This window comes from Ranitomeya imitator, chromosome 2 (genome assembly GCF_032444005.1).
Source record: "Ranitomeya imitator isolate aRanImi1 chromosome 2, aRanImi1.pri, whole genome shotgun sequence".
Lineage (NCBI taxonomy): Eukaryota > Metazoa > Chordata > Amphibia > Anura > Dendrobatidae > Ranitomeya > Ranitomeya imitator.
Window position 1 is genome coordinate 305,471,386 of NC_091283.1, and position 22,539 is coordinate 305,493,924.

Consider the following 22,539-nt stretch of genomic DNA (forward strand, 5'->3'; position numbering starts at 1 on the left):
TCCGATTCCTGATTTGTTTTTTGGTGACAGAACTAAGTTCCTGAGCTTCAGAAATAATTGTAAGCTATTTTTGGCCTTGAAACCTCATTCTTCTGGTAATCCTATTCAACAGGTTTTGATTATTATTTCTTTTTTGCGCGGCGACCCACAGGACTGGGCGTTTTCTCTTGCACCAGGAGATTCTGCATTGAGTAATGTTGATGCATTTTTCCAGGCGCTGGGATTGCTTTACGATGAGCCTAATTCAGTGGATCAAGCTGAGAAAAATCTGCTGGCTTTATGCCAGGGTCAGGATGATGTAGAAGTATATTGTCAGAAATTTAGAAAATGGTCACTACTCACTCTGTGGAATGAATCTGCACTAGCGGCTTTGTTCAGAAAGGGTCTCTCTGAAGCTCTTAAGGATGTAATGGTGGGATTTCCTATGCCTGCTGGTTTGAATGAGTCTATGTCCTTGGCCATTCAGATCGGTCGTCGCTTGCGCGAGCGTAAATCTGTGCACCATCTGGCGGTATTGTCTGAGAGTAAGCCTGAGCCTATGCAGTGCGACAGGACTATGACTAAAGTAGAACGGCACGAACACAGACGTCTGAACAGACTGTGTTTCTATTGTGGTGATTCTACTCATGCTATTTCTAATTGTCCTAAACGCACTAGGCGGTTCGATAGCTCTGCCGTTATTGGTACTGTACAGTCCAAATTCCTTTTGTCCATTACCTTAATGTGCTCTTTGTCATCATATTCTGTCATGGCGTTTGTGGATTCAGGCGCTGCCCTGAATCTGATGGATTTGGATTATGCTAAACGTTGTGGATTTTTCTTGGAGCCTTTGCGGTGTCCTATTCCGTTGAGAGGAATTGATGCTACACCTCTGGCCAAGAATAAGCCTCAGTACTGGGCCCAGCTGACCATGTGCATGGCTCCTGCACATCAGGAAGTTATTCGCTTTTTGGTACTGCATAATTTGCATGATGTGGTCGTGTTGGGATTGCCATGGCTACAAACCCATAATCCAGTATTGGATTGGAACTCTATGTCGGTAACCAGCTGGGGTTGTCAGGGAGTACATGGTGATGTTCCATTTTTGTCTATTTCGTCATCCATTCCTTCTGACATCCCAGAGTTCTTGTCGGACTTTCAGGATGTATTTGAAGAGTCCAAGTCTGATGCCCTTCCTCCGCATAGGAATTGTGATTGTGCTATCGATTTGATTCCTGGTAGTAAATTCCCTAAGGGTCGTTTATTTAATTTGTCCGTACCTGAACACACCGCTATGCGCAGTTATGTGAAGGAGTCCCTGGAGAAGGGACATATTCGCCCATCGTCGTCACCATTGGGAGCAGGGTTCTTTTTTGTAGCCAAGAAGGATGGTTCGCTAAGACCGTGTATTGATTACCGCCTTCTTAATAAGATCACTGTTAAGTTTCAGTATCCCTTGCCATTGATTTCTGACTTGTTTGCTCGGATTAAGGGGGCTAGTTGGTTTACTAAGATTGATCTTCGTGGTGCGTATAATCTGGTGAGAATCAGGCAGGGAGATGAATGGAAAACGGCATTTAATACGCCCGAGGGTCATTTTGAGTATCTGGTGATGCCGTTCGGACTTGCCAATGCTCCATCTGTTTTTCAGTCTTTTATGCATGACATTTTCCGTGAGTATCTGGATAAATTCTTGATTGTTTACTTGGATGACATTTTGATCTTCTCAGATGATTGGGAGTCTCATGTGAAGCAAGTCAGAATGGTTTTCCAGGTACTGCGTGCTAATTCCTTGTTCGTGAAGGGATCAAAGTGTCTCTTCGGTGTGCAGAAAGTTTCATTTTTGGGGTTCATCTTTTCCCCTTCTACTATCGAGATGGATCCGGTTAAGGTTCAGGCCATCCAGGATTGGACTCAGCCGACATCTCTAAAAAGTTTGCAGAAATTCCTGGGCTTTGCTAATTTTTATCGTCGCTTCATCTGTAATTTTTCTAGCATTGCCAGACCATTGACCGATTTGACCAAGAAGGGTGCTGATTTGGTTAATTGGTCTTCTGCTGCCGTGGAAGCTTTTCAGGAGTTGAAGCGTCGTTTTTGCTGTGCCCCTGTGTTGTGTCAACCTGATGTTTCTCTTCCGTTCCAGGTCGAGGTTGATGCTTCTGAGATTGGTGCAGGGGCGGTTTTGTCACAGAGAGGTTCTGGTTGCTCAGTGTTCAAACCATGTGCTTTCTTTTCCAGGAAATTTTCTGCTGCTGAGCGTAATTATGATGTGGGCAACCGAGAGTTGCTGGCCATGAAGTGGGCATTCGAGGAGTGGCGTCATTGGCTTGAGGGTGCTAAGCATCGCGTGGTGGTTTTGACTGATCATAAGAACCTTACTTATCTTGAGTCTGCCAAGCGCTTGAATCCTAGACAGGCCCGTTGGTCGTTATTTTTTGCTCGTTTTGATTTTGTGATTTCATACCTTCCGGGCTCTAAAAATGTGAAGGCGGATGCTCTGTCTAGGAGTTTTGTGCCCGACTCTCCGGGGTTATCTGAGCCGGCGAGTATCCTCAAGGAAGGAGTCATTGTGTCTGCCATCTCCCCTGATTTGCGGAGAGTGTTGCAGAAATTTCAGGCTAATAAACCTGATCGTTGTCCGGCCGAGAAACTGTTCGTCCCTGATAGGTGGACTAGTAAAGTTATCTCTGAACTTCATTGTTCGGTGCTGGCCGGTCATCCAGGAATCTTTGGTACCAGGGAGTTGGTTGCTAGATCCTTCTGGTGGCCATCTCTGTCACGGGATGTGCGTGCTTTTGTGCAGTCCTGTGGAATTTGTGCTAGGGCTAAGCCCTGCTGTTCACGTGCCAGTGGGTTGCTTTTGCCCTTGCCGGTCCCGAAGAGGCCTTGGACACATATTTCGATGGATTTCATTTCTGACCTTCCCGTTTCTCAAAAGATGTCTGTCATTTGGGTGGTCTGTGATCGCTTTTCTAAAATGGTCCATCTGGTGCCCTTGGTTAAATTGCCTTCCTCCTCTGATTTGGTGCCTTTGTTCTTCCAGCATGTGGTTCGTTTACATGGCATTCCTGAGAATATTGTTTCTGACAGAGGTTCCCAGTTTGTCTCGAGGTTCTGGCGAGCCTTTTGTGGTAGGATGGGCATTGACCTATCTTTTTCCTCGGCCTTCCATCCTCAGACTAATGGCCAGACCGAACGAACCAATCAGACCTTGGAAACATATCTGAGATGTTTTGTTTCCGCTGACCAGGATGATTGGGTGTCATTTTTGCCGTTGGCTGAGTTCGCCCTTAATAATCGGGCCAGCTCGGCTACCTTGGTCTCTCCATTTTTCTGCAATTCTGGGTTCCATCCTCGTTTCTCTTCAGGACAGGTTGAGTCTTCGGACTGTCCTGGTGTGGATTGTGTGGTGGACAGGTTGCAGCAGATCTGGACTCAGGTAGTGGACAATTTGACCTTGTCCCAGGAGAAGGCTCAGCTTTTCGCTAATCGCAGACGCCGTGTGGGACCCCGACTTCGTGTTGGGGATCTGGTTTGGTTATCTTCTCGTCATATACCTATGAAGGTTTCCTCTCCTAAATTTAAACCTCGTTTTATTGGTCCGTATAGGATTTCTGAGATTCTCAATCCGGTGTCTTTTCGTCTGACCCTCCCAGACTCCTTTTCCATACATAATGTATTCCATAGGTCGTTGTTGAGGAGATACGTGGCACCTATGGTTCCATCTGTGGAGCCTCCTGCCCCTGTTTTGGTGGAGGGGGAATTGGAGTATATTGTGGAGAAGATTTTGGATTCTCGTGTCTCTAGACGGAAACTCCAGTATCTGGTCAAATGGAAGGGTTATGCTCAGGAAGATAATTCCTGGGTTTTTGCCTCTGATGTCCATGCCCCAGATCTTGTTCGTGCCTTTCATGTGGCTCATCCTGGTCGGCCTGGGGGTTCTGGTGAGGGTTCGGTGACCCCTCCTCAAGGGGGGGGTACTGTTGTGAATTCTGTGGCTGAGTTCACTTCTGTGGTCACAAGTGGTATTGCAGTCTCTGGGCTTCCTCCCTCAGGTGTTTTGGTGAGCTCGTTGGCTGCCTTGCTATTTAGCTCCACCTGAGTCTGTCTTCCTTGCTCCTTGTCAATGTTCCAGTGTTGGATCTGAGCTACTGCATCTTTCCTTGGGCCTGCTGCTCTGCTAGATAAGTGCTTCTAGTTTGTTTTCTGTTTTTTCTGTCCAGCTTGTTATTATCTTTTGCTGGAAGCTCTGAGAAGCAAAGGGGTGCACCGCCGTGCTGTTAGTTCGGCACGGTGGGTCTTTTTGCCCCTTTGCGTGGTTTTCGTTTTAGGGTTTTTTGTAGACTGCATAGTTCTCTTTGCTATCCTCGCTCTGTCTAGAATATCGGGCCTCACTTTGCTGAATCTATTTCATTCCTACGTTTGTCTTTTCATCTTGCTAACAGTCATTATATGTGGGGGCTGCCTATTCCTTTGGGGTATTTCTCTGAGGTAAGTCAGGCTTGTATTTCTATCTTCAGGCTAGTCAGCTCCTCAGGCAGTGCCGAGTTGCATAGGTAGTTGATAGGCGCAATCCACTGCTGCTTCCAGTTGTGTGAGGATAGATCAGGTACTGCAGTCTACAGAGATTCCACGTCTCAGAGCTCGTCCTATTGTTTTGGGTTATTGCCAGATCTCTGTATGTGCGCTGATTACTGCATGCTGTGTTGCCTGATTGCCAGCCATAACACCTATGGACTCTTTGAAGAGCTGTGATAATGGAGTGTTCAGCTGAGCACCCCCTGAGATACTCACCTGCTTCCATTTGTCAATTTCCGCCATCTTTACAGAGAGATCTGAGCCTTCAGCTTTTAACCCTTTCAGAGCAACTTCTTTAATAGACTCCTGAATCGTTTCATAGGGTTTGTAGCAAATATGTAATTTTCTTCGTACTTCATAGATTTGATTTTGGGTCAGTTTTGGAGATTTTGATTTTGGTTTCTGATAAGATATAATTGTGCCTGTTTTAAAAAACTTAGCATGATTTATTTTCCTTTCAAAATTCTCGTGTTTTCTAGAAAAATCAAGGGATTGCGCACATTCATATAAAGAATCTTTCTGTGACGCAATAACACGAGATGCAGGATTTAGGAATTTAAACTTGATTACAAAACAATTTATCATGGATTATTGATTCAAATTCGTACAGACCAATTTGTAAACCCTTTCAAAAATGGACATAAAAGAAAACGTACATTCTTTCCGGCCAATCTTCAATTTTAGAAGAATATCAAGATCTGGATAATTTTCTTTTAATCCACAGAAAATCAAAATTTTTAATCTTTCTACATCAGTCATGTCTTCATTGAACTCATCATTCTGCATTTTTAATGAGAAAGTTCTGATAAAAGTTACCGGAAGCCAAATTTTAAACAATTGATTTCTCTGCACATTAGTCAAATCAAACTTATCAGCAAAACTCTCAAATATCTCTGAATTTCTGCACACATGGATTTTGTCATCATATGCAGGAATGATTTTGCATAACTTTAGCAAGATTTTCCTAGATTTAGGTTGGAGTTGGGCCTCTGAGTCGTCTATTTTTAATGGCAATGGTACATCTGTCCCTTGTAGATCATCTTTGTCAGTTGTCATGTCTCCTACGCTTCCTCCATCTTGTTTTTCATCATGTGTCACAAAGTCAAGGTCACCTTGGGTGGTCATCGTCATCACAGACACGTGCGTCACCTCTTGCTCACCCTTCAAATTACAGTCAATCTTGGGAACATCAATAATTTCCATTTCCTTAGAAATTCTTTCTACACAATCTTTTTTGGACTTCTCTGTAACAAACTCGTTAAATACATAAACCATATGTAAAATATTTTTCAGTTGCTCTTTTTCTTTTTTCTTAGATACTAGCTTAGAATCTAACTTTAGATTGGCTATTTTGCATTCTGCAAATAAAGAAAGCCAAAATATTTCTAAGCTAGATCTGTACAAACTTACAAATTCTATCTGACTTGATTTAGCATATGATTTAATCAAATCCATTTGTCTTACCTTAAAATCTCAGCTTGTAGTCCCTTTGCTGCACAACGCTAGGCTCTGGTCATCAGCACGGCTATTTTCAGCATGTCTGTCTCAGCACTTTCGATGCTAGTGATTGTCAATCCGTCTGACACCTGCTAAAGTCTCTGTAATTCGTAGGTTCTCTGAGATCTTTGTGACTTGAAGTTTTGAAGTGAAATTTCTGAAAACTTGCATAACATCTAGCGGAGCTCTTCTCTCTTCCCCCGTGTGCAAGATTGAATGAAATTCACGCAAAAAATAGCACAAAAAATCAAAACTGGCTGGCTTGGCCAATGTTAAAAATGATTATTTCACACATTAATTTAATCAGGACTATTCACCAGGTGCTTACTCATAAAAGAAAAATGTCACGGTATTCTCATGAAAAATATAGTGCTTTATTGAATTGTCCATAGGAAAACCACATTGCAGCAATAACATAAAAGTAGATGAAATAGTTACGAACAGATTGTCCATGTGTAAATATCAGCGCTTGTCTTGTTACTCATCTTTCCCAAGGTCCTGAATGGTAAAACCGTCTGTCTGTGTGAAGTCCGAAATCATCACAGCATGGAGTAGAATTATGGCTATCAGCTGTTGTTCCTTCTTTGTCCGATGTCCATGGTGAAGGCAGGGGTGACAGTCCCACGTGACCAAAAGGCCCCTCACCCTCCTTAGAGACGTTATTTATATGGCCAACACAGATCACGTGTTCCCTGTATATGGTGATAACTTATGCTCTGAGCTACATACACAGAAATAGCTTTTGGTAGAGTCTGCAAGAAGCAATGTGCTCAGTACAGAACAAGAATAATTCAATTACGGTAATAATTAATATTTAACACTTTGCAGGTGGAAATCAGTGCCTACCACTAGCGCCTGTGTGTTGTAGTGCTACCCTGCTGAGCATTCAGAATAGTCCTCACAACTGCTGTTCTCGTTCGTTCGTTCTCTACAGCTCTCTCTCTCTTTAGTTCCAGATGTTACTAGTTTCTCGTCCCCCAGGTATGTTATGGCTAGGACGCACCCGTATGACGGGAAGGCTCGGAGCTCTTCCGGGAGCCTAGAGACGCCCCTCGCCACGCGTTGCCCCCTATGTCTTTGTAGGAAATTTAAGGTAGACAGCCAATCTATAATTAACTGTCCTGCGGAGCTCGAAGAAAGGCCGAGAGTCAGTTACTCCCGCGGTGTTCCGGCAACCGGCTGCGCGCCTCAGTAGAATGTTGCCTCGGTCTCACGGCACGACTCCTACTGGTTCTCCTTTGTGCTTGATCTCGTTTCTCACTGTTCCACAATATCCTTCCCTTCGTGTCTCTCTCTTGGATACCGCCGCGGGGTGTGCAGGCGCGGTTCCGTTACGTTCTGCTCTGTTCGCTAGGCACCTGCCAGGTTCCCACGCCTGACAGGGACCCCCCTGTGTCTTCTCCCTGCAACACCCCCTGCCACGGGATGTTGCCTGAATCCAACCCAGTCAGCTTCTGACTAACTTCCTATCCAACCCCTAGTTTTACCAGTGTGAGGAGTGGCCCAATAAATAAAGCCTTTTGCTCCCCCTAGTGGCCGGAGTGTGAAGTGTAATGTGTGCTGGTGATACCTGGTCAGTAGAATTCCTTCAGTTCCATCAGACGTACCATCACTCCCCTTAGTGGCAGAGTGTCATACTGCAACAACCAGATCTCTGGGGCGCTGCAGATACAGGGGACAGCACAACAGATGGTCTCATAAGGGAGGGGGAAGTATGCTTGGAGGGGGAGGGACAGAACACACTTTTTGATACACTTTTGATAGGCGCATATCACATTAAGTTTGAGGAATAATATGTAAGTTACACTACTTGTATTTTTTTGGCCGGGGCCATGGACCTCTAAGCTGGCATCCATTAGAATGACAAATCTGTGTTACTCGTTATGGAGCTATGTTGTCCTGTAGAGAGTCTCTGGTTCTTTTGGATGTTTGGATGTATATCTGTATATGGAGGTACAGTGGGTACGGAAAGTATTCAGACCCCTTTAAATTTTTCACTCTGTTTCATTGCAGCCATTTGGTAAATTCAAAAAAGTTCATTTTTTTCTCATTAATGTACACTCTGCACCCCATCATGACTGAAAAAAACAGAAATGTAGAAATTTTTGCAAATTTATTAAGAAAGAAAAAAACAAAATATCACATGGTCATAAGTATTCAGACCCTTTGCTCAGACACTCATATTTAAGTCACATGCTGTCCATTTCCTTGTGATCCTTCTTGAGATGGTTCGACTCCTTCACTGGTGTCCAGCTGTGTTTAATTAAACTGATAGCGTTTGATTTGGAAAGGCCCACACCTGTCTATATAAGACCTCACAGGTCACAGTGCATGTCAGACCAAATGAGAATCATGAGGTCAAAGGAACTGGCCAAGCAGCTCAGAGACAATTGTGGCAAGGCACAGATCTGGCCAAGGTTACAACAGAATTTCTGCAGTACTCAAGGTTCCTAAGAGCACAGTAGCCTCCATAATCCTTAAAAGGAAGAAGTTTGGTATCACCAGAAGTCTTCCTACACCTGGCCATCCAGCCAAACTGAGCAATCATGGGAGAAGAGCCTTGGTGAGAGAGGTAAAGAAGAACCCCAAGATCACTGTGGCTGAGCTCCAGAGATGCAGTAGGGAGATGGGAGAAAGTTCCACAAAGTAAACTATCACTGCAGCCCTCCACCAGTTGGGCCTTTATGGCAGAGTGGCCTGACTGAAGCCTCTCATCAGTGCAAGACATATGAAAGCCCGAGTTTGCTAAAAAAAAACCAAAACATGAAGGACTCCCAGACTATGATAAATAAGATTCTCTGGTCTGATGAGATGAAGATAGACCTTTTTGGTGATAATTCTAAGTGGTATGTGTGGAGAAAGCCAGGCACTGCTCATGACCTGCCCAATACAATCCCAACAGTGAAATGTGATGTTGGCAGCATCATGCTATGGGGGTGTTTTTCAGCTGCAGGGACAGGATTACTGGTTGTCATTGAACGAAACATGAATGCGGTGAAGTACAGAGATATCCTGGATGAAAAACTCTTCCAGAGTGCTCTGGTCCTCAGACTGGGCCGAAGGTTCAACTTCCAACAAGACAATGACCCTAAGCAAACAGCTAAAATAACAAAGGAGTGGCTTCAGAACATCTCTATGACCATCCTTGATTGGCCCAGCCAGAGCCCTGACCTAAACCCTATTGGGCATCTCTGGAAAGACCTAAAAATGGCTGTCCACCAACTTTCACCATCGAACCTGACGGAACTGGAGAGGATCTGCAAGGAAGAATGGCAGAGGATCCCCAAATCCAGGTGTGAAAAACTTGCTGCATCATTTCCAAGAAGACTCACAGCTGTTCTAGCTCAAAAGGATGCATCTACTCAATACTGAGCAAAGGGTCTGAATACTTATGACCATGTGATAATTAAATTTTTCTTTTTTAATAAATTTGCAAAAACTACATTTCTGTTTTTTTTTAGTCAAGATTGGGTGCAGAGTGTACATTAATGAGAAAAATGAACTTTTTTGAATTTACAAAATGGCTGCAATTAAACAAAGAGTGAACCATTTAAAGGGGTATGAACACTTTCCGTACCCATTGTATATGTTACAGAGGCGCATATATCCTCTTTTTATAGTTTACAACTGTCCTTTAAGCCACCATCCAGAGGTAAAAGGGAAGAATGGTAATGAGATAAACTATAATTATTTGATATTTTAATCTATTTGCATAGTTTTTCCTCCTCTGTTTTGAAAGCTAGCTGGTCTGGCCAATGTGTATTCAACATCTCAGCAAACATAATTTTTCAATTATGCTTCATCTCTAGTCATCCAGGATAACAACACAAATGTCATCTTACAAAGTCAATATTACAGGCTTATATGAACAAAAGTCTGTTTTCTTGACCAACCAGAAAAACACAAATTCAAAAGTATATACTCGAGTATACGCCGACCCCTCTAATTTTGCCACAAAAAACTGGGAAAACTTAATGACTCGAGTATAAGCCTAGGGTGGGAAATGCAGCAGCTACCGGTAAATGTCAAAAGTAAAAATAGATACCAATAAAAGTAAAATTAATTACAGACACTTGCCCCATATAGTGCTGCACAAATGTTGATTATGGCCTCATAAGATACTCCATACAGACATTTGCCTCATATAATGCTGCAGAAATGTTAATTATGGCCCCATAAGATGCTCCATACAGACACTTGCCCCATATAGTGCTGCACAAAAGAGGATTATGGCCCCATACAGACACTTGCCCCATATAATGCTCCACAAACGTTAATTATGGCCCCATAAGATGCTCCATACAGACACTTGCCTCATATAGTGCTGCACAAATGTTATGGCCCCATAAGATGCTCCATACAGACATTTGCCCCATTATAGTGCTGCACAAACGTTATGGCCCCATAAGGTGCTTCATACAGAAACATGCCCCATTTGCTGTTGCTGAGATTAAAAAAATAAATAAATCACATACTCACTTCTCGTCGCTCAGGCCCCAGGCACTTCCAATATTCCCCTGCTCCTCATTCCGGCACCGTTCCATCTTCAGCGTCTTCTGCACGGACGTTCAGGCAGAGGGTGCGCACTAACCTCGTCATCGCACCGTCTGACCTGAGCGTCACTACAGAAGACGCTGAAGACGGAGCGGCGCCGGAACGGGGAGCAGGTGAATATTGTGCAGCACTCCCCTCCCCGTTATACTCACCTGCTCCTGGCGCTGTGCAGTCCCTGCTTCACCAGCGTTGCAGCTTCTTCCTGTACTGAGCTGTCACCGTCACCGCTCATTACAGTAATGAATATGCGGCTCCACCCCTTTGGGAATATATATATCAGTCAATGCCTCCTGGTATAATTGACGTAATGTTACAATGCTACACCCCTAAAGGCTGTGCACAAATTTCACAAAGTGCAAAGTCAGGAAAAAAATAACAATCATACACCATTTTTTGTTCATTTTTGAGAGTGAACCTGTGGGCATTCTCTGACAAGCGAAACCTCCTGTCTGTTATGACCCTTCCAGGCGCCACTAAAACCCCCCTCAGACAAGACGCTAGTGGCAAGGCAGCACAACACCTCTAAGGCGTCCAGCTTTGGAGGCCCAGTAGTTGAAGATCACTGAGGAATTGGGGAGCATTCTGGCTTGGTCACCTAGGTATTGCTTGACCATATTTAGCCCCTTTACCCCCAAGGGTGGTTTGCACGTTATGGATCGGGACAATTTTTACAATTCTGACCACTGTCCCTTTATGAGGTTATAACTCTGGAAAGCTTCAACGGATCCCGGAGATTCTGACATTGTTTTCTCGAGACATATTGTACTTCATGATAGTGGTAAAATTTCTTTGATATTACCTGCATTTATTTTTAAAATAACTAAAATTTGGCGAAAATTTTGAAAATTTTGCAATTTTCCAACTTTGAATTTTTATGCAATTAAATCACAGAGATATGTCACACAAAATACTTAATAAGTAACATTTCCCACATGTCTACTTTACATCAGCACAATTTTGGAACCAAAATTTTTTTTTGTTAGGGAGTTATAAGGGTTAAAAGTTGACCAGCAATTTCCATTTTTACAACACCATTTTTTTTTTAGGGACCACATCTCATTTGAAGTCATTTTGAGGGGTCTATATGATAGAAAATACCCAAGTGTGACACCATTCTAAAAACTGCACGCCTCAAGGTGCTCAAAACCACATTCAAGAAGTTTATTAACCCTTCAGGTGTTTCACAGGAATTTTTGGAATGTTTAACTACAAAAATAAACATTTAACTTTTTTTCACAAAAAATTTACTTCAGCTCCAATTTGTTTTATTTTACCAAGGGTAACAGGAGAAAATGGACCCCAAACATTGTTGCACAATTTGTCCTGAGTACGCCGATACCCCACATGTGGGGGTAAACCACTGTTTGGGCGCATGACAGAGCTCGGAAGCGAAGGAGCGCCATTTAACTTTTCAATGCAAAATTGACTGGAATTGAGATAGGACGCCATGTTGCATTTGGAGAGCCACTGATATGCCTAAACATTGAAACCCCCACAAGTGACACCATTTTGGAAAATAGACCCCCTAAGGAACTTATCTAGAGGTGTGGTGAGCACTTTGACCCACCAAGTGCTTCACAGAAGTTTATAATGCAGAACCGTAAAAATAAAAAATCATTTTTTTTTCACAAAAATTATCTTTTCGCCCCCAATTTTTTATTTTCCCAAGGGTAAGAGAAGAAATTGGACCCCAAAAGTTGTTGTACAATTTGTCCTGAGTACGCTGATACCCCATATGTGGGAGTAAACCACTGTTTGGGCGCATGGGAGAGCTCGGAAGGGAAGGAGCGCCGTTTGACTTTTCAATGCAAAATTGACAGGAATTGAGATGGGACGCCATGTTGCGTTTGGAGAGCCACTGATGTGCCTAAAAATTGAAACCCCCCACAAGTGACACCATTTTGGAAAGTAGACCCACTAAGGAACTTATCTAGATGTGTGATGAGCACTTTGACCCACCAAGGGCTTCACAGAAGTTTATAAAGCAGAGCCGTAAATAAATAAAACAAAAAATTTTTCCCACAAAAATTATTTTTTACCCCCAGTTTTGTATTTTCCCGAGGGTAACAGGAGAAATTGGACACCAAAAGTTGTTGTCCAATTTGTCCTGAGTGCGCTAATACCCCATATGTTGGGGTAAACTCCTGTATGGGCACACGGGAGGGCTCGGAAGGGAAGGAGCACTGTTTTACTTTTTCAACGCAGAATTGGCTGGAATTGAGATCGGACGCCATGTCGCGCTAGGAGAGCCCCTGATGTGCCTAAACAGTGGAAACCCCCCAATTATAACTGAAACCCTAATCCAAACACACCCCTAACCCTAATCCCAACGGTACCCCTAACCACACCTCTAACCCAGACACACCCCTAATCCCAACCCTATTCCCAACCGTAATCCACACCCTAACCCTAACTTTAGCCCCAACCTTAACTGTAGCCTTAAACCTAGCCCTAACCCTAGCCCTAACCCTAACTCTAGCCCTAACCCTAACCCTAATCCTAGCCCTAACCCTAACTCTAGCCCTAACCCTAGCCCTAATGGAAGAATGGAAATAAATACATTTTTTAAATTTTTTCATTTTTCCCTAACTAAGGGGGTGATGAAGGGGGGTTTGATTTACTTTTATAGCGGGTTTTTTAGCGGATTTTTATGATTGGCAGCCGTCACACACTAAAAGACGCTTTTTATTGCAAAAATTATTTTTTGCGTTACCACATTTTGAGAGCTATAATTTTTCCATATTTTGGTCCACAGAGTCATGTTAGGTCTTGCTTTTTGCGGGACGAGTTGACGTTTTTATTGGTAACATTTTCGGGCACGTGACATTTTTTGATCGCTTTTTATTCTGATTTTTGTGAGGCAGAATGACCAAAAACCAGCTATTCATGAATTTCTTTTGGGGGAGGCGTTTATACTGTTCCGCGTTTGGTGAAATTGATAAATCAGTTTTATTCTTCGGGTCAGTACGATTACAGCGATACCTCATTTATATCATTTTTTTATGTTTTGGCGCTTTTATACGATAAAAACTATTTTATAGAAAAAATAAATATTTTTGCATCGCTTTATTCTGAGGACTATAACTTTTTTATTTCTTTGCTGATGATGCTGTATGGTGGCTCGTTTTTTGCGGGTCAAGATGACGTTTTCAGCGGTACCATGGTTATTTACATCTGTCTTTTTGATCGCGTGTTATTCCACTTTTTGTTCGGCGGTATGTTAATAAAGCGTTGTTTTTTGCCTCTTTTTTTTTTTCTTACGGTGTTTACTGAAGGGGTTAACTAGTGATATAGTTTTATAGGTGGGGTCGTTACGGACGCGGCGATACTAAATATGTGTTTTATTGTTTGTTCTTTTTATTTAGATAAAGAAATGAATTTATGGGAATAATATTTCTTTTTTCATTATTTAGGAATTTTTTTTTTTTTTAAACGCGTGGAAATGTTTTTTTTAACTTTTTTTACTTTGTCCCAGGTGGGGACATTACAGATCGGTGATCTGACAGTGTGCACAGCACTCTGTCAGATCACTGATCTCACTTAGAGCAGTGCAGCCTTCACAGTGCCTGCTCTGAGCAGGCTCTGTGAAGCCACCTCCCTCCCTGCAGGATCCGGATGCCATGGCCATCTTGGATCCGGGGCCTGCAGCGAGGAAGGAGGTAGGAGACCCTCGCAGCAACGCGATCACATCGCGTTGCTGCGGGGGGCTCAGGGAAGCCCGCAGGGAGCCCCCTCCCTGCGCGATGCTTCCCTGTACCGCCAGCACACCGTGATCATGTTTGATCGCGGTGTGCCGGGGGTTAATGTGTCGGGGGCGGTCCATGACCGCTCCTGGCACATAGTGCCGGATGTCAGCTGCGATAGGCAGCTGACACCCGGCCGCGATCGGTCGCGCTCCCCCCTTGAGAGCGGCCGATCGCACTGGACGTACTATTCCGTCCTTGGGAATTAGGGCCCTCCCCACATGGACGGAATAGTACGTCCAATGGCAGAAAAGGGTTAAAGGGAATCTGTCACCCCCAAAATCGTATATGAGGTAAGCCCACCGGCATCAGGGGCTTATCTACAGCATTCTGTATGTATCCTGAAAGATGAGAAAAAGAGGTTATATTCTACTCACCTGGCGGTCCGGTGTGGTCTGTAGATAAGCCCCTGATGGCTGATATCATCAAAGATGAACTTGTGGGACCTTTTCGGGTTGAGGATGGAGTGAAGCTTAACTCCAAGACCTACTGGCAGTTTCTGGAAGACAACTTCTTCAAGCAGTGGTACAGGAACAAGTCGGTATCGTTCAAGAAAAACATGATTTTCATGCAGGACAATGCTCCATCACATGCCTCCAACTACTCCACAGCGTGGCTGGCCATTAAAGGTCTCAAAGAAGAAAAAATTATGACATGACATGGCCTCCTCGTTCACCTGATCTGAACCCCATAGAGAACCTGTGGTCCCTCATAAAATGTGAGATTTACAGGGAGGAAAAACAGTCCACATCTCGGAACAGTGTCTGGGAGGCTGTGGTGGCTGCTGCACGCAATGTTGATCGTAAACAGATCAAGCAACTGACAGAATCTATGGATGGAAGGCTGTTGAGTGTCATCATAAAGAAAGGTGGCTATATTGGTCACTAATTTTTGGGGGGTTTTGTTTTTGCATATCAGAAATGTTTATTCTAAATTTTGTGCAGATATACTGGTTTACCTGGTGAAAATAAACAAGTGAGATGGGAATATATTTGGTTTTTATTAAGTTGCCTAATAATTCTGCACAGTAATAGTTACCTGCACAAACAAATATCCTCCTAAAATAGCCAAATCTAAAAAAAAACACTCCAACTTCCAAAAATATTAAGCTTTGATATTTATGAGTCTTGTGTTGATTGGGAACATAGTTGTTGATCTATAATAAAAATAATCCTCTAAAATATAACTTGTCTAATAATTCTGCACAAAGGGTATATGATGCCGCCCACACAGTTTAATGCCCCTATAAGCAGGTGACCGGATACAACACACAGACAAACACAATGTGGAAGTAACCGATATAATTATTTATTTCCCTGATAATGGGAATTGTGATCACTATGGCAACAGTGAATAATGCAAAACAGGGTGATTACGAGGTGAAATATACAATATCAGATATACAATGAATTCTCCGCCTCACTCTCACTGTAATAGCAACCTCTAACTGTACTTTAGCTACTGAAAAGGGTGATTTTCCTGACAAATATAGTCGACAACACTCTGCGAACACCTGCCATGGCGGGGTCTCCGCCTTTTCCCATTAGGCCATAAGTCCTCCTAACAAAGTCTACCAAGGCTCGCTGGGCCGCCTTCACTTCAACCAGCTTTCGCCTTGTCTCTTGTATAATAATAATAATCTTTATTTATATAGCGCCAACATGATCAGCAGCGCTTTACAGTTTAACAGTTTCAAACACAACAGTCATAAGTAACAACATTAACAATACAATAATTAAAGCAAAATAAAATGACCCTGCTCGTGAGAGCTTACAATCTACAATGAGGTGGGGGAGATAGAAAGTACAGGTGTGTATTTACAACGATGGTCCAACCTTCTTCAGGGGGTAGGGGTGGGGTATAGATGGAAGTAGTGAATGGGCTACACACAAACACACAAATATAAAATGACTGATTAGTGAACGTGATAGGCAGCTCTGAACAAATGTGTTTTGAGGGAGCTACTAAAACTATGTAAATTGCGGACTGTCCTAATATCTTTCCACCATTTCGCATATCTTTCCTACCTGATCTATCTATCAAAATAAATGAAATCACACTTTTCCCTGTCCCCAAAATCAGCTGCCTCGGAGTAACACTTGACTCGGCCCTGTCCTTCAAACTGTACATCCAAGCTCTCACCACTTCCAGTTCAAAAATATTTCCAGAATCCGTCCTTTCCTCAACCATCACTCTACCAAAATGCTTGTGCGTGCCCTAATCATCTCCCACCTCGACTACTGCAACATCCTCCTCTGTGGCCTACTTTCTAAGGTTGCCGTCACACTAGCAGTATTTGGTCAGTATTTTACATCAGTATTTGTAAGCCAAAACCAGGAGTGGGTTATAAATGCAGAAGTGGTTCATATGTTTCTATTATACTTTTCCTCTAATTGTGCCACTCCTGGTTTTGGCTTACAAATACTGATGTAAAATACTGACCAAATACTGCTAGTGTGACGGCAGCCTAACACACTCGCACCTATCCAGTCCATCCTTAACGCTGCTGCTTGACTAATTAATCTCTCTCCTCACTACACTACTGCTTTTCAAATCACTTCACTGGCTCCCAATTTCCCAGCGTGTCCAGTTTAAACTACTAACACTGACCTACAAAGCCATCCATAACCTTTATCCTCCATATATTTCCAAACTAATCTCTCACTATCTTCCCTCACGTAATTTCCGGTCCTACCAAGACCTCCTTCTCTCCTCCTCTCGCCCCAACACGTCTGGTTATCCACCACATTTGGGTCCTTCAAACGGAACCTGAAAACCCACCTCTTCAAAAAAGCTTACAACCTGTAATGACCACAAGAGCCATCTCAACACCATTGGAGCTACTGCAACCCCCGACCTACTGTCTCTTTCCCCATAATCCTGTAGATCCTGGTACAGAGGGTCCTCTTCCCTCTGTACCAGTCTGTCATTGTTAGTTTGTTTACTGTAAGTGATATTTGTATTTTGATGTAACCCCTTCTCATGTACAGCACCATGGAATTAATGGTGCTATATAAATAATAATAATAATGCTCAGTAAGATGATTTCAGGACTTAGACTCCAGAGAGGCAGGTTGCTATTGTATAACACTGGTTACAAAGGCCTTGCTGGAGAGTCTGCAGTAACCAACCGTATACCATGAGCCTGAGATAGATGCTTGGACTGATGTCTATGCTGAGCAGCACCTGCCGCGGCCAAGCCCGAATGGGAGACAGCCGAGGCAGACAAGGCTTGGGATCTACCCCTTGCAGTGGGAGAATCCCGGAGCCTATCAACTATAATATAACTTAAATCCAGTAAAAGTGTATGGGTGACAAATTAAAATAAAAAAAAGGCTATTTGGAGTGTTAAATACCACCAAAATGCACCTCAGAGCATGTAATACTCTATGGATAACACTATAGTCTATTTCCCCCAACCCCCCGCCCAAAAAAAAGAATGTGGTCAACTGCCACTGCTATATATTTAGCAACAGACTGCAAAGAACTAAGCCCTGCCCTGAGACTGTATTCAGCCACCCTGCTCCTGCAACTGCACCTCACTAGGCTAAATGCAGAATGTATCTGATACAAACAACAAAGCACAAGATTAGCCCTTACAAGGACTGTTAATATGATGGCTCAGCTTCAGCACCAGTATCAACACTACAGGACTCTGATTCGTTATACTGTGCACACACAGGCCTGTACAACCACTCTCTTCCTCCAATAAGAACTGTCCCTGAGCTTCGCAGCAGTGTGCTGAGCATGGCGACACCCGTTCTTTTATAACCCCTGATCATATAATACGGCCAGCCAATCACAGTAATGCCTCTACGGAGATGGTTAAGGCATTACAGTGACTGGCAGGGAATCCCATGCATGTTTACTTGCTGTGTAACAGACACCAAACATGCGGAGCGGCGATTCGAACTTCACATCCGAGCAACGGCTAATGCTCACCGAGTATTTCCAAGCACTCAGGTACTCAAGTGATATCAAAGTATCACCGAGCACGTTCGCTCATCCCTAGTAATTACACTTTCTCATTTAATTATGACTATGTTATTTTTTGTACAACTTGTCAATAACATATTTAGTTTCTCACTGTCTGATTTATTTTTGATGGAGATCAAAATCAGATTTCCAGTCATTTATTTTTCACACTCTAGGTTTGATAATGGCTTCTTTCTGTGTGGGAATTTTGATGTTTAAAGGGGATTTATCCAGCCTCTATTCCACAATTCCAAGATGTTTACAATGATGAATTCTTTATTTTTTTTTTAAAGTTGAAATATAGTCATATCAAAAAGTATTTTTCTTTCTTGGTTGATACATGCAGGACAAATGTATTTAAGGATGGGGGAAACATATGAAAAAGACTAATAGAGTACCAAACACATTTCAAAAGCAAGTACATTCTTAAACTTGGTTCACTATCTCCACCTTTGGACATATCGAACAAAGTCAGAGAGCAGCCGCAGCCCTGGCTCCCTATTGATGTTCAATACATCCGAAGGTGGGAACAGTGAACAGCCTCACATGAGCTCCGAAAACGTGAATCCCAAGACCACTGTAACGGTGGCGGCACGGAAAGTGAATGAGTGGTTTTATTTGAAATAGGCCAAACATTAGGAATGACAAAGGGCAGTCCTAGTAATGGACAATCCATTTAAGAAATACAAGGCTTGTTTAAAATATTTCCAACATTCTGAACATAAAAAAAGGGTTCTCCCTTGTGTGACTTCTCTGATGTTTAAAAGTTGATTTTAGTGTAAAACATTTCCTACATTAATGACATGAAAAAGGCTTCTCCCCTGTGTGAATTCTTTGGTGACTAAGGGTACCGTCACACTATACCATTTCGATCGCTACGACGGTACGATTCGTGACGTTCCAGCGATATCGTTACGATATCGCTGTGTCTGACACGCAGCAGCGATCAGGGATCCTGCTGAGAATCGTACGTCGTAGCAGATCGTTTAGAACTTTCTTTCATCGCTGGATCTCCCGCTGTCATCGCTAGATCGGTGTGTGTGACACCGATCTAGCGATGCGATCCAGCGATGCGTTCGCTAGTAACCAGGGTAAACATCGGGTTACTAAGCGCAGGGCCGCGCTTAGTAACCCGATGTTTACCCTGGTTACAAGCGTAAAACTAAAAAAAAACAAACAGCACATACTTACATTCTGGTGTCCGTCAGGTCCCTTGCCGTCTGCTTCCCGCACTGTGACTGCCGGCCGTAAAGTGAAAGCAGAGCACAGCGGCTGTGCTTTCACTTTCACTTTACGGCCGGCAGTCAGTGAGTGCGGGAAGCAGACGGCAAGGGACCTGACGGACACCAGAATGTAAGTATGTGCTGTTTGTTTTTTTTTTAGTTTTACGCTTGTAACCAGGGTAAACATCGGGTTACTAAGCGCGGTCCTGCGCTTAGTTACCCGATGTTTACCCTGGTTACCCGGGGACCTCGGCATCGTTGGTCGCTGGAGAGCTGTCTGTGTGACAGCTCCCCAGCGACCACACTACGATTTACCTACGATCACGGCCAGGTCATATCGCTGGTCGTGATCGTAGGTAAATCGTATAGTGTGACGGTACCCTTAGAAGAAATGATTTCTTTACAAAACATTTCCCACATTCCAAACAGGAAAAAGGCTGCATCCCTGTGTGAGTTATCTGGTGCTTGATGAAATTTGATTTCTGTGTAAAATATTTTATTCATTCTGAACATGAAAAAGGCTTCTTCCCTGTGTGGGTTCTCTGGTGCCCATCAAGATGCGATTTATTGTTAAAACATTTGGTACATTCAGAACATGAAAACGGCTTCTCCCCTGTGTGGGTTCTTTCGTGTATAACAAGACTGCTTTTCTGGTTAAAATATTTCCCACATTCTGAACAAGAAAAAGGCTTCACCCCTGTGTGGGTTCTCTGGTGTATAACTAGACTGCTTTTCTGGTTAAAATATTTCCCACATTCTGAACAGGAAAAAGGCTTCTCCCCTGTGTGGGTTTTCTGGTGCTTCACCAAATTTGATTGACAGCTAAAACATTTCCCACATTTTGAACAGGAAAACGGCTTCTCCCCTGTGTGAGTTCTTTGGTGCTTAGCAAGATCCCCTTTCTGATTAAAACATTTCCCGCATTCTGAACATGAAAAAGGCTTCTCCCCTTTGTGAGTTCTCTGGTGCTTAACCAAATCTGATTTCCGTTTAAAATATTTCCCACATTCTGAACAGGAAAATGGCTTTTCACCTGTGTGGGTTCCTCGGTGCTTAACAAAATTTGATTGATGATTAAAACATTTCCCACATTCTGAACATGAAAAAGGTTTCACCCCTGTGTGGGTTCTTTGGTGTATAACAAGATTCCCTTTCTGATTAAAACATTTCCCGCATTCTGAACATGAAAAAGGCTTCTCCCCTGTGTGACTTCTTTGGTGTCTAACAAGATCTGATTTCTGCTTAAAACTTTTCCCACACTTGGAACAAGAAAATATTTTCTCCGCTGTGTGAATTTTTGGATGTTTAAGAAAACACTTTTCAATGGGAAAACGGTTTCCATGTTCTGAACATGAAAATGGCTTCTTTGATTTAGGAGTATTTAGTTTTTTATTGCATATTTTGTGACCCTGAGTAGTCGCTAATAAGTCAGAAGACAGGACCTGTTTCAAAGGATCAGATGACAGATGTTTGCTGTGAACGGATGATGTTATATCTGCAGTAATGGCATTCACTTTAATTGTATCCTGTAGGATCTCAAGATCATCTGAATTAGAAACTGAAGAGGTCAGCTGTCTCTCTGACATCCTGGTACAGTAATCTGCCAAGATAAAAAAAAATTAATTCTGAATAAAATATCCTTAAATGTTATTTAACATTTGTATTTAAACTATCTGTAAAAATTGCAAGCTATAGAGAAATATTAAATTATTCACGAAGACAATGACAGTTCACAGTCTAATAGAAAATCTCATAGAATGAATAAGTGAAGCATGGTGTTCAACTGTTTGTTCATTCTGCCTCCTAAATATGGAATAAAAAGCCAGAAAGAAATATTATGTAAATGAAAACAAAACCAATAAAAACTTCTATTCATCTCACAAAAAACAAGTCCCCACTCACGTCCATCATCTGTCAGTAGAAAAACAGAGGTTTGAACATTATTAGAAGCTCAAAAGTTCTTGACAAGCATCATGGATTCCATAAACCAATCCACCAATAACATCCCTCGCAAAGTGAAAATTTCCCCCTCGCTTCTGAGCTTTGCCGTGTGCCCAAACCACATTTAGCATCCATGTATTTGGCATTACTATAGTGAGAAGAACCCACTTAATTTACGTTGTGTGTCTCCTGGAGCACAATCTGGGCACTATGCGGTGGGCAATAAAAGGACATATTTGCAATTTTCTTTCTTCTGCATGCTAATTTCCGGAAAACGCATGTGGAATCAAAAATAGTTACTACTCCAATAGACATTCTCTGAGGGTTATATTTTCCAAAATGGAGTCACCTTATGGAGATTAAGCCTATGTGCACACATTGCAGATTTCCTGCAGAACTGCAGCGTTTTTTCCACGCAGAAACGCTGCAGACTTGCAAGTGATTTACAGTACAATGTAAATCAATGGCAAAAAAAAATGTTGTGCTAATGGTGGGGAAAAATCTGCACTGAAAACGCAGCAGCTTCAAAAAAAGGACCATGTCACTTTTGTGCAGTTTTGCAGCGTTTCTGCACCCATTACATTATAGAAATCCACAGGGGTAAAAAACGCATAAAATCCGCAGCAAATCCGCAAGAAAAACACATCAAATCTGCACCTGTGTTTTCTGCCAGGAGATGCAGATTTTGTGCAGAGAATTCTGCACCCAAATCAGCAACGTGTGTACATAGCCTTATACAGCTCTGGTTTTCTGAAATTTTGTCACATTAGGGCTTCTGCAGATGGTGTGTCACATCTTATCTGGGATCTGCTCCAACAACGTTTGCTTCTGTCACCAGACGCATCTTTGTAGGCGGCGCTAGTAATGGAGGAGACATTGGAACAAGAAGCTCTGGATGATGCAGGCTTGATCCAACCACTAAGATTAGGGTGCCTGTGACCAGTAGTACCATCCAGTCTGGCAGTATGTGTAACACCTGTGCCCGCACGGGGTCCCCGCCGGGGTCTCCGTTACCTCACTGTGATGCCCGTACCTCCAAACTAGACATG

The 22,539-nt window shown here is 42.9% G+C and overlaps 1 protein-coding gene across 1 annotated transcript in view; it reads right to left on the reverse strand.

Moving 5' to 3' along the window:
* Positions 1-15,415: 15,415 nt before the first annotated feature.
* LOC138666961 (oocyte zinc finger protein XlCOF22-like) overlaps positions 15,416-22,539 on the reverse strand; it is a 39,608-nt gene continuing 32,484 nt past the window's right edge. Inside the window, exon 7 of the mRNA XM_069755168.1 lies at positions 15,416-21,149. Coding sequence (XP_069611269.1) covers positions 20,050-21,149 — 1,100 coding nt within the window. The 3' untranslated portion in view covers positions 15,416-20,049. The remainder of the gene's footprint in view (positions 21,150-22,539) is intronic.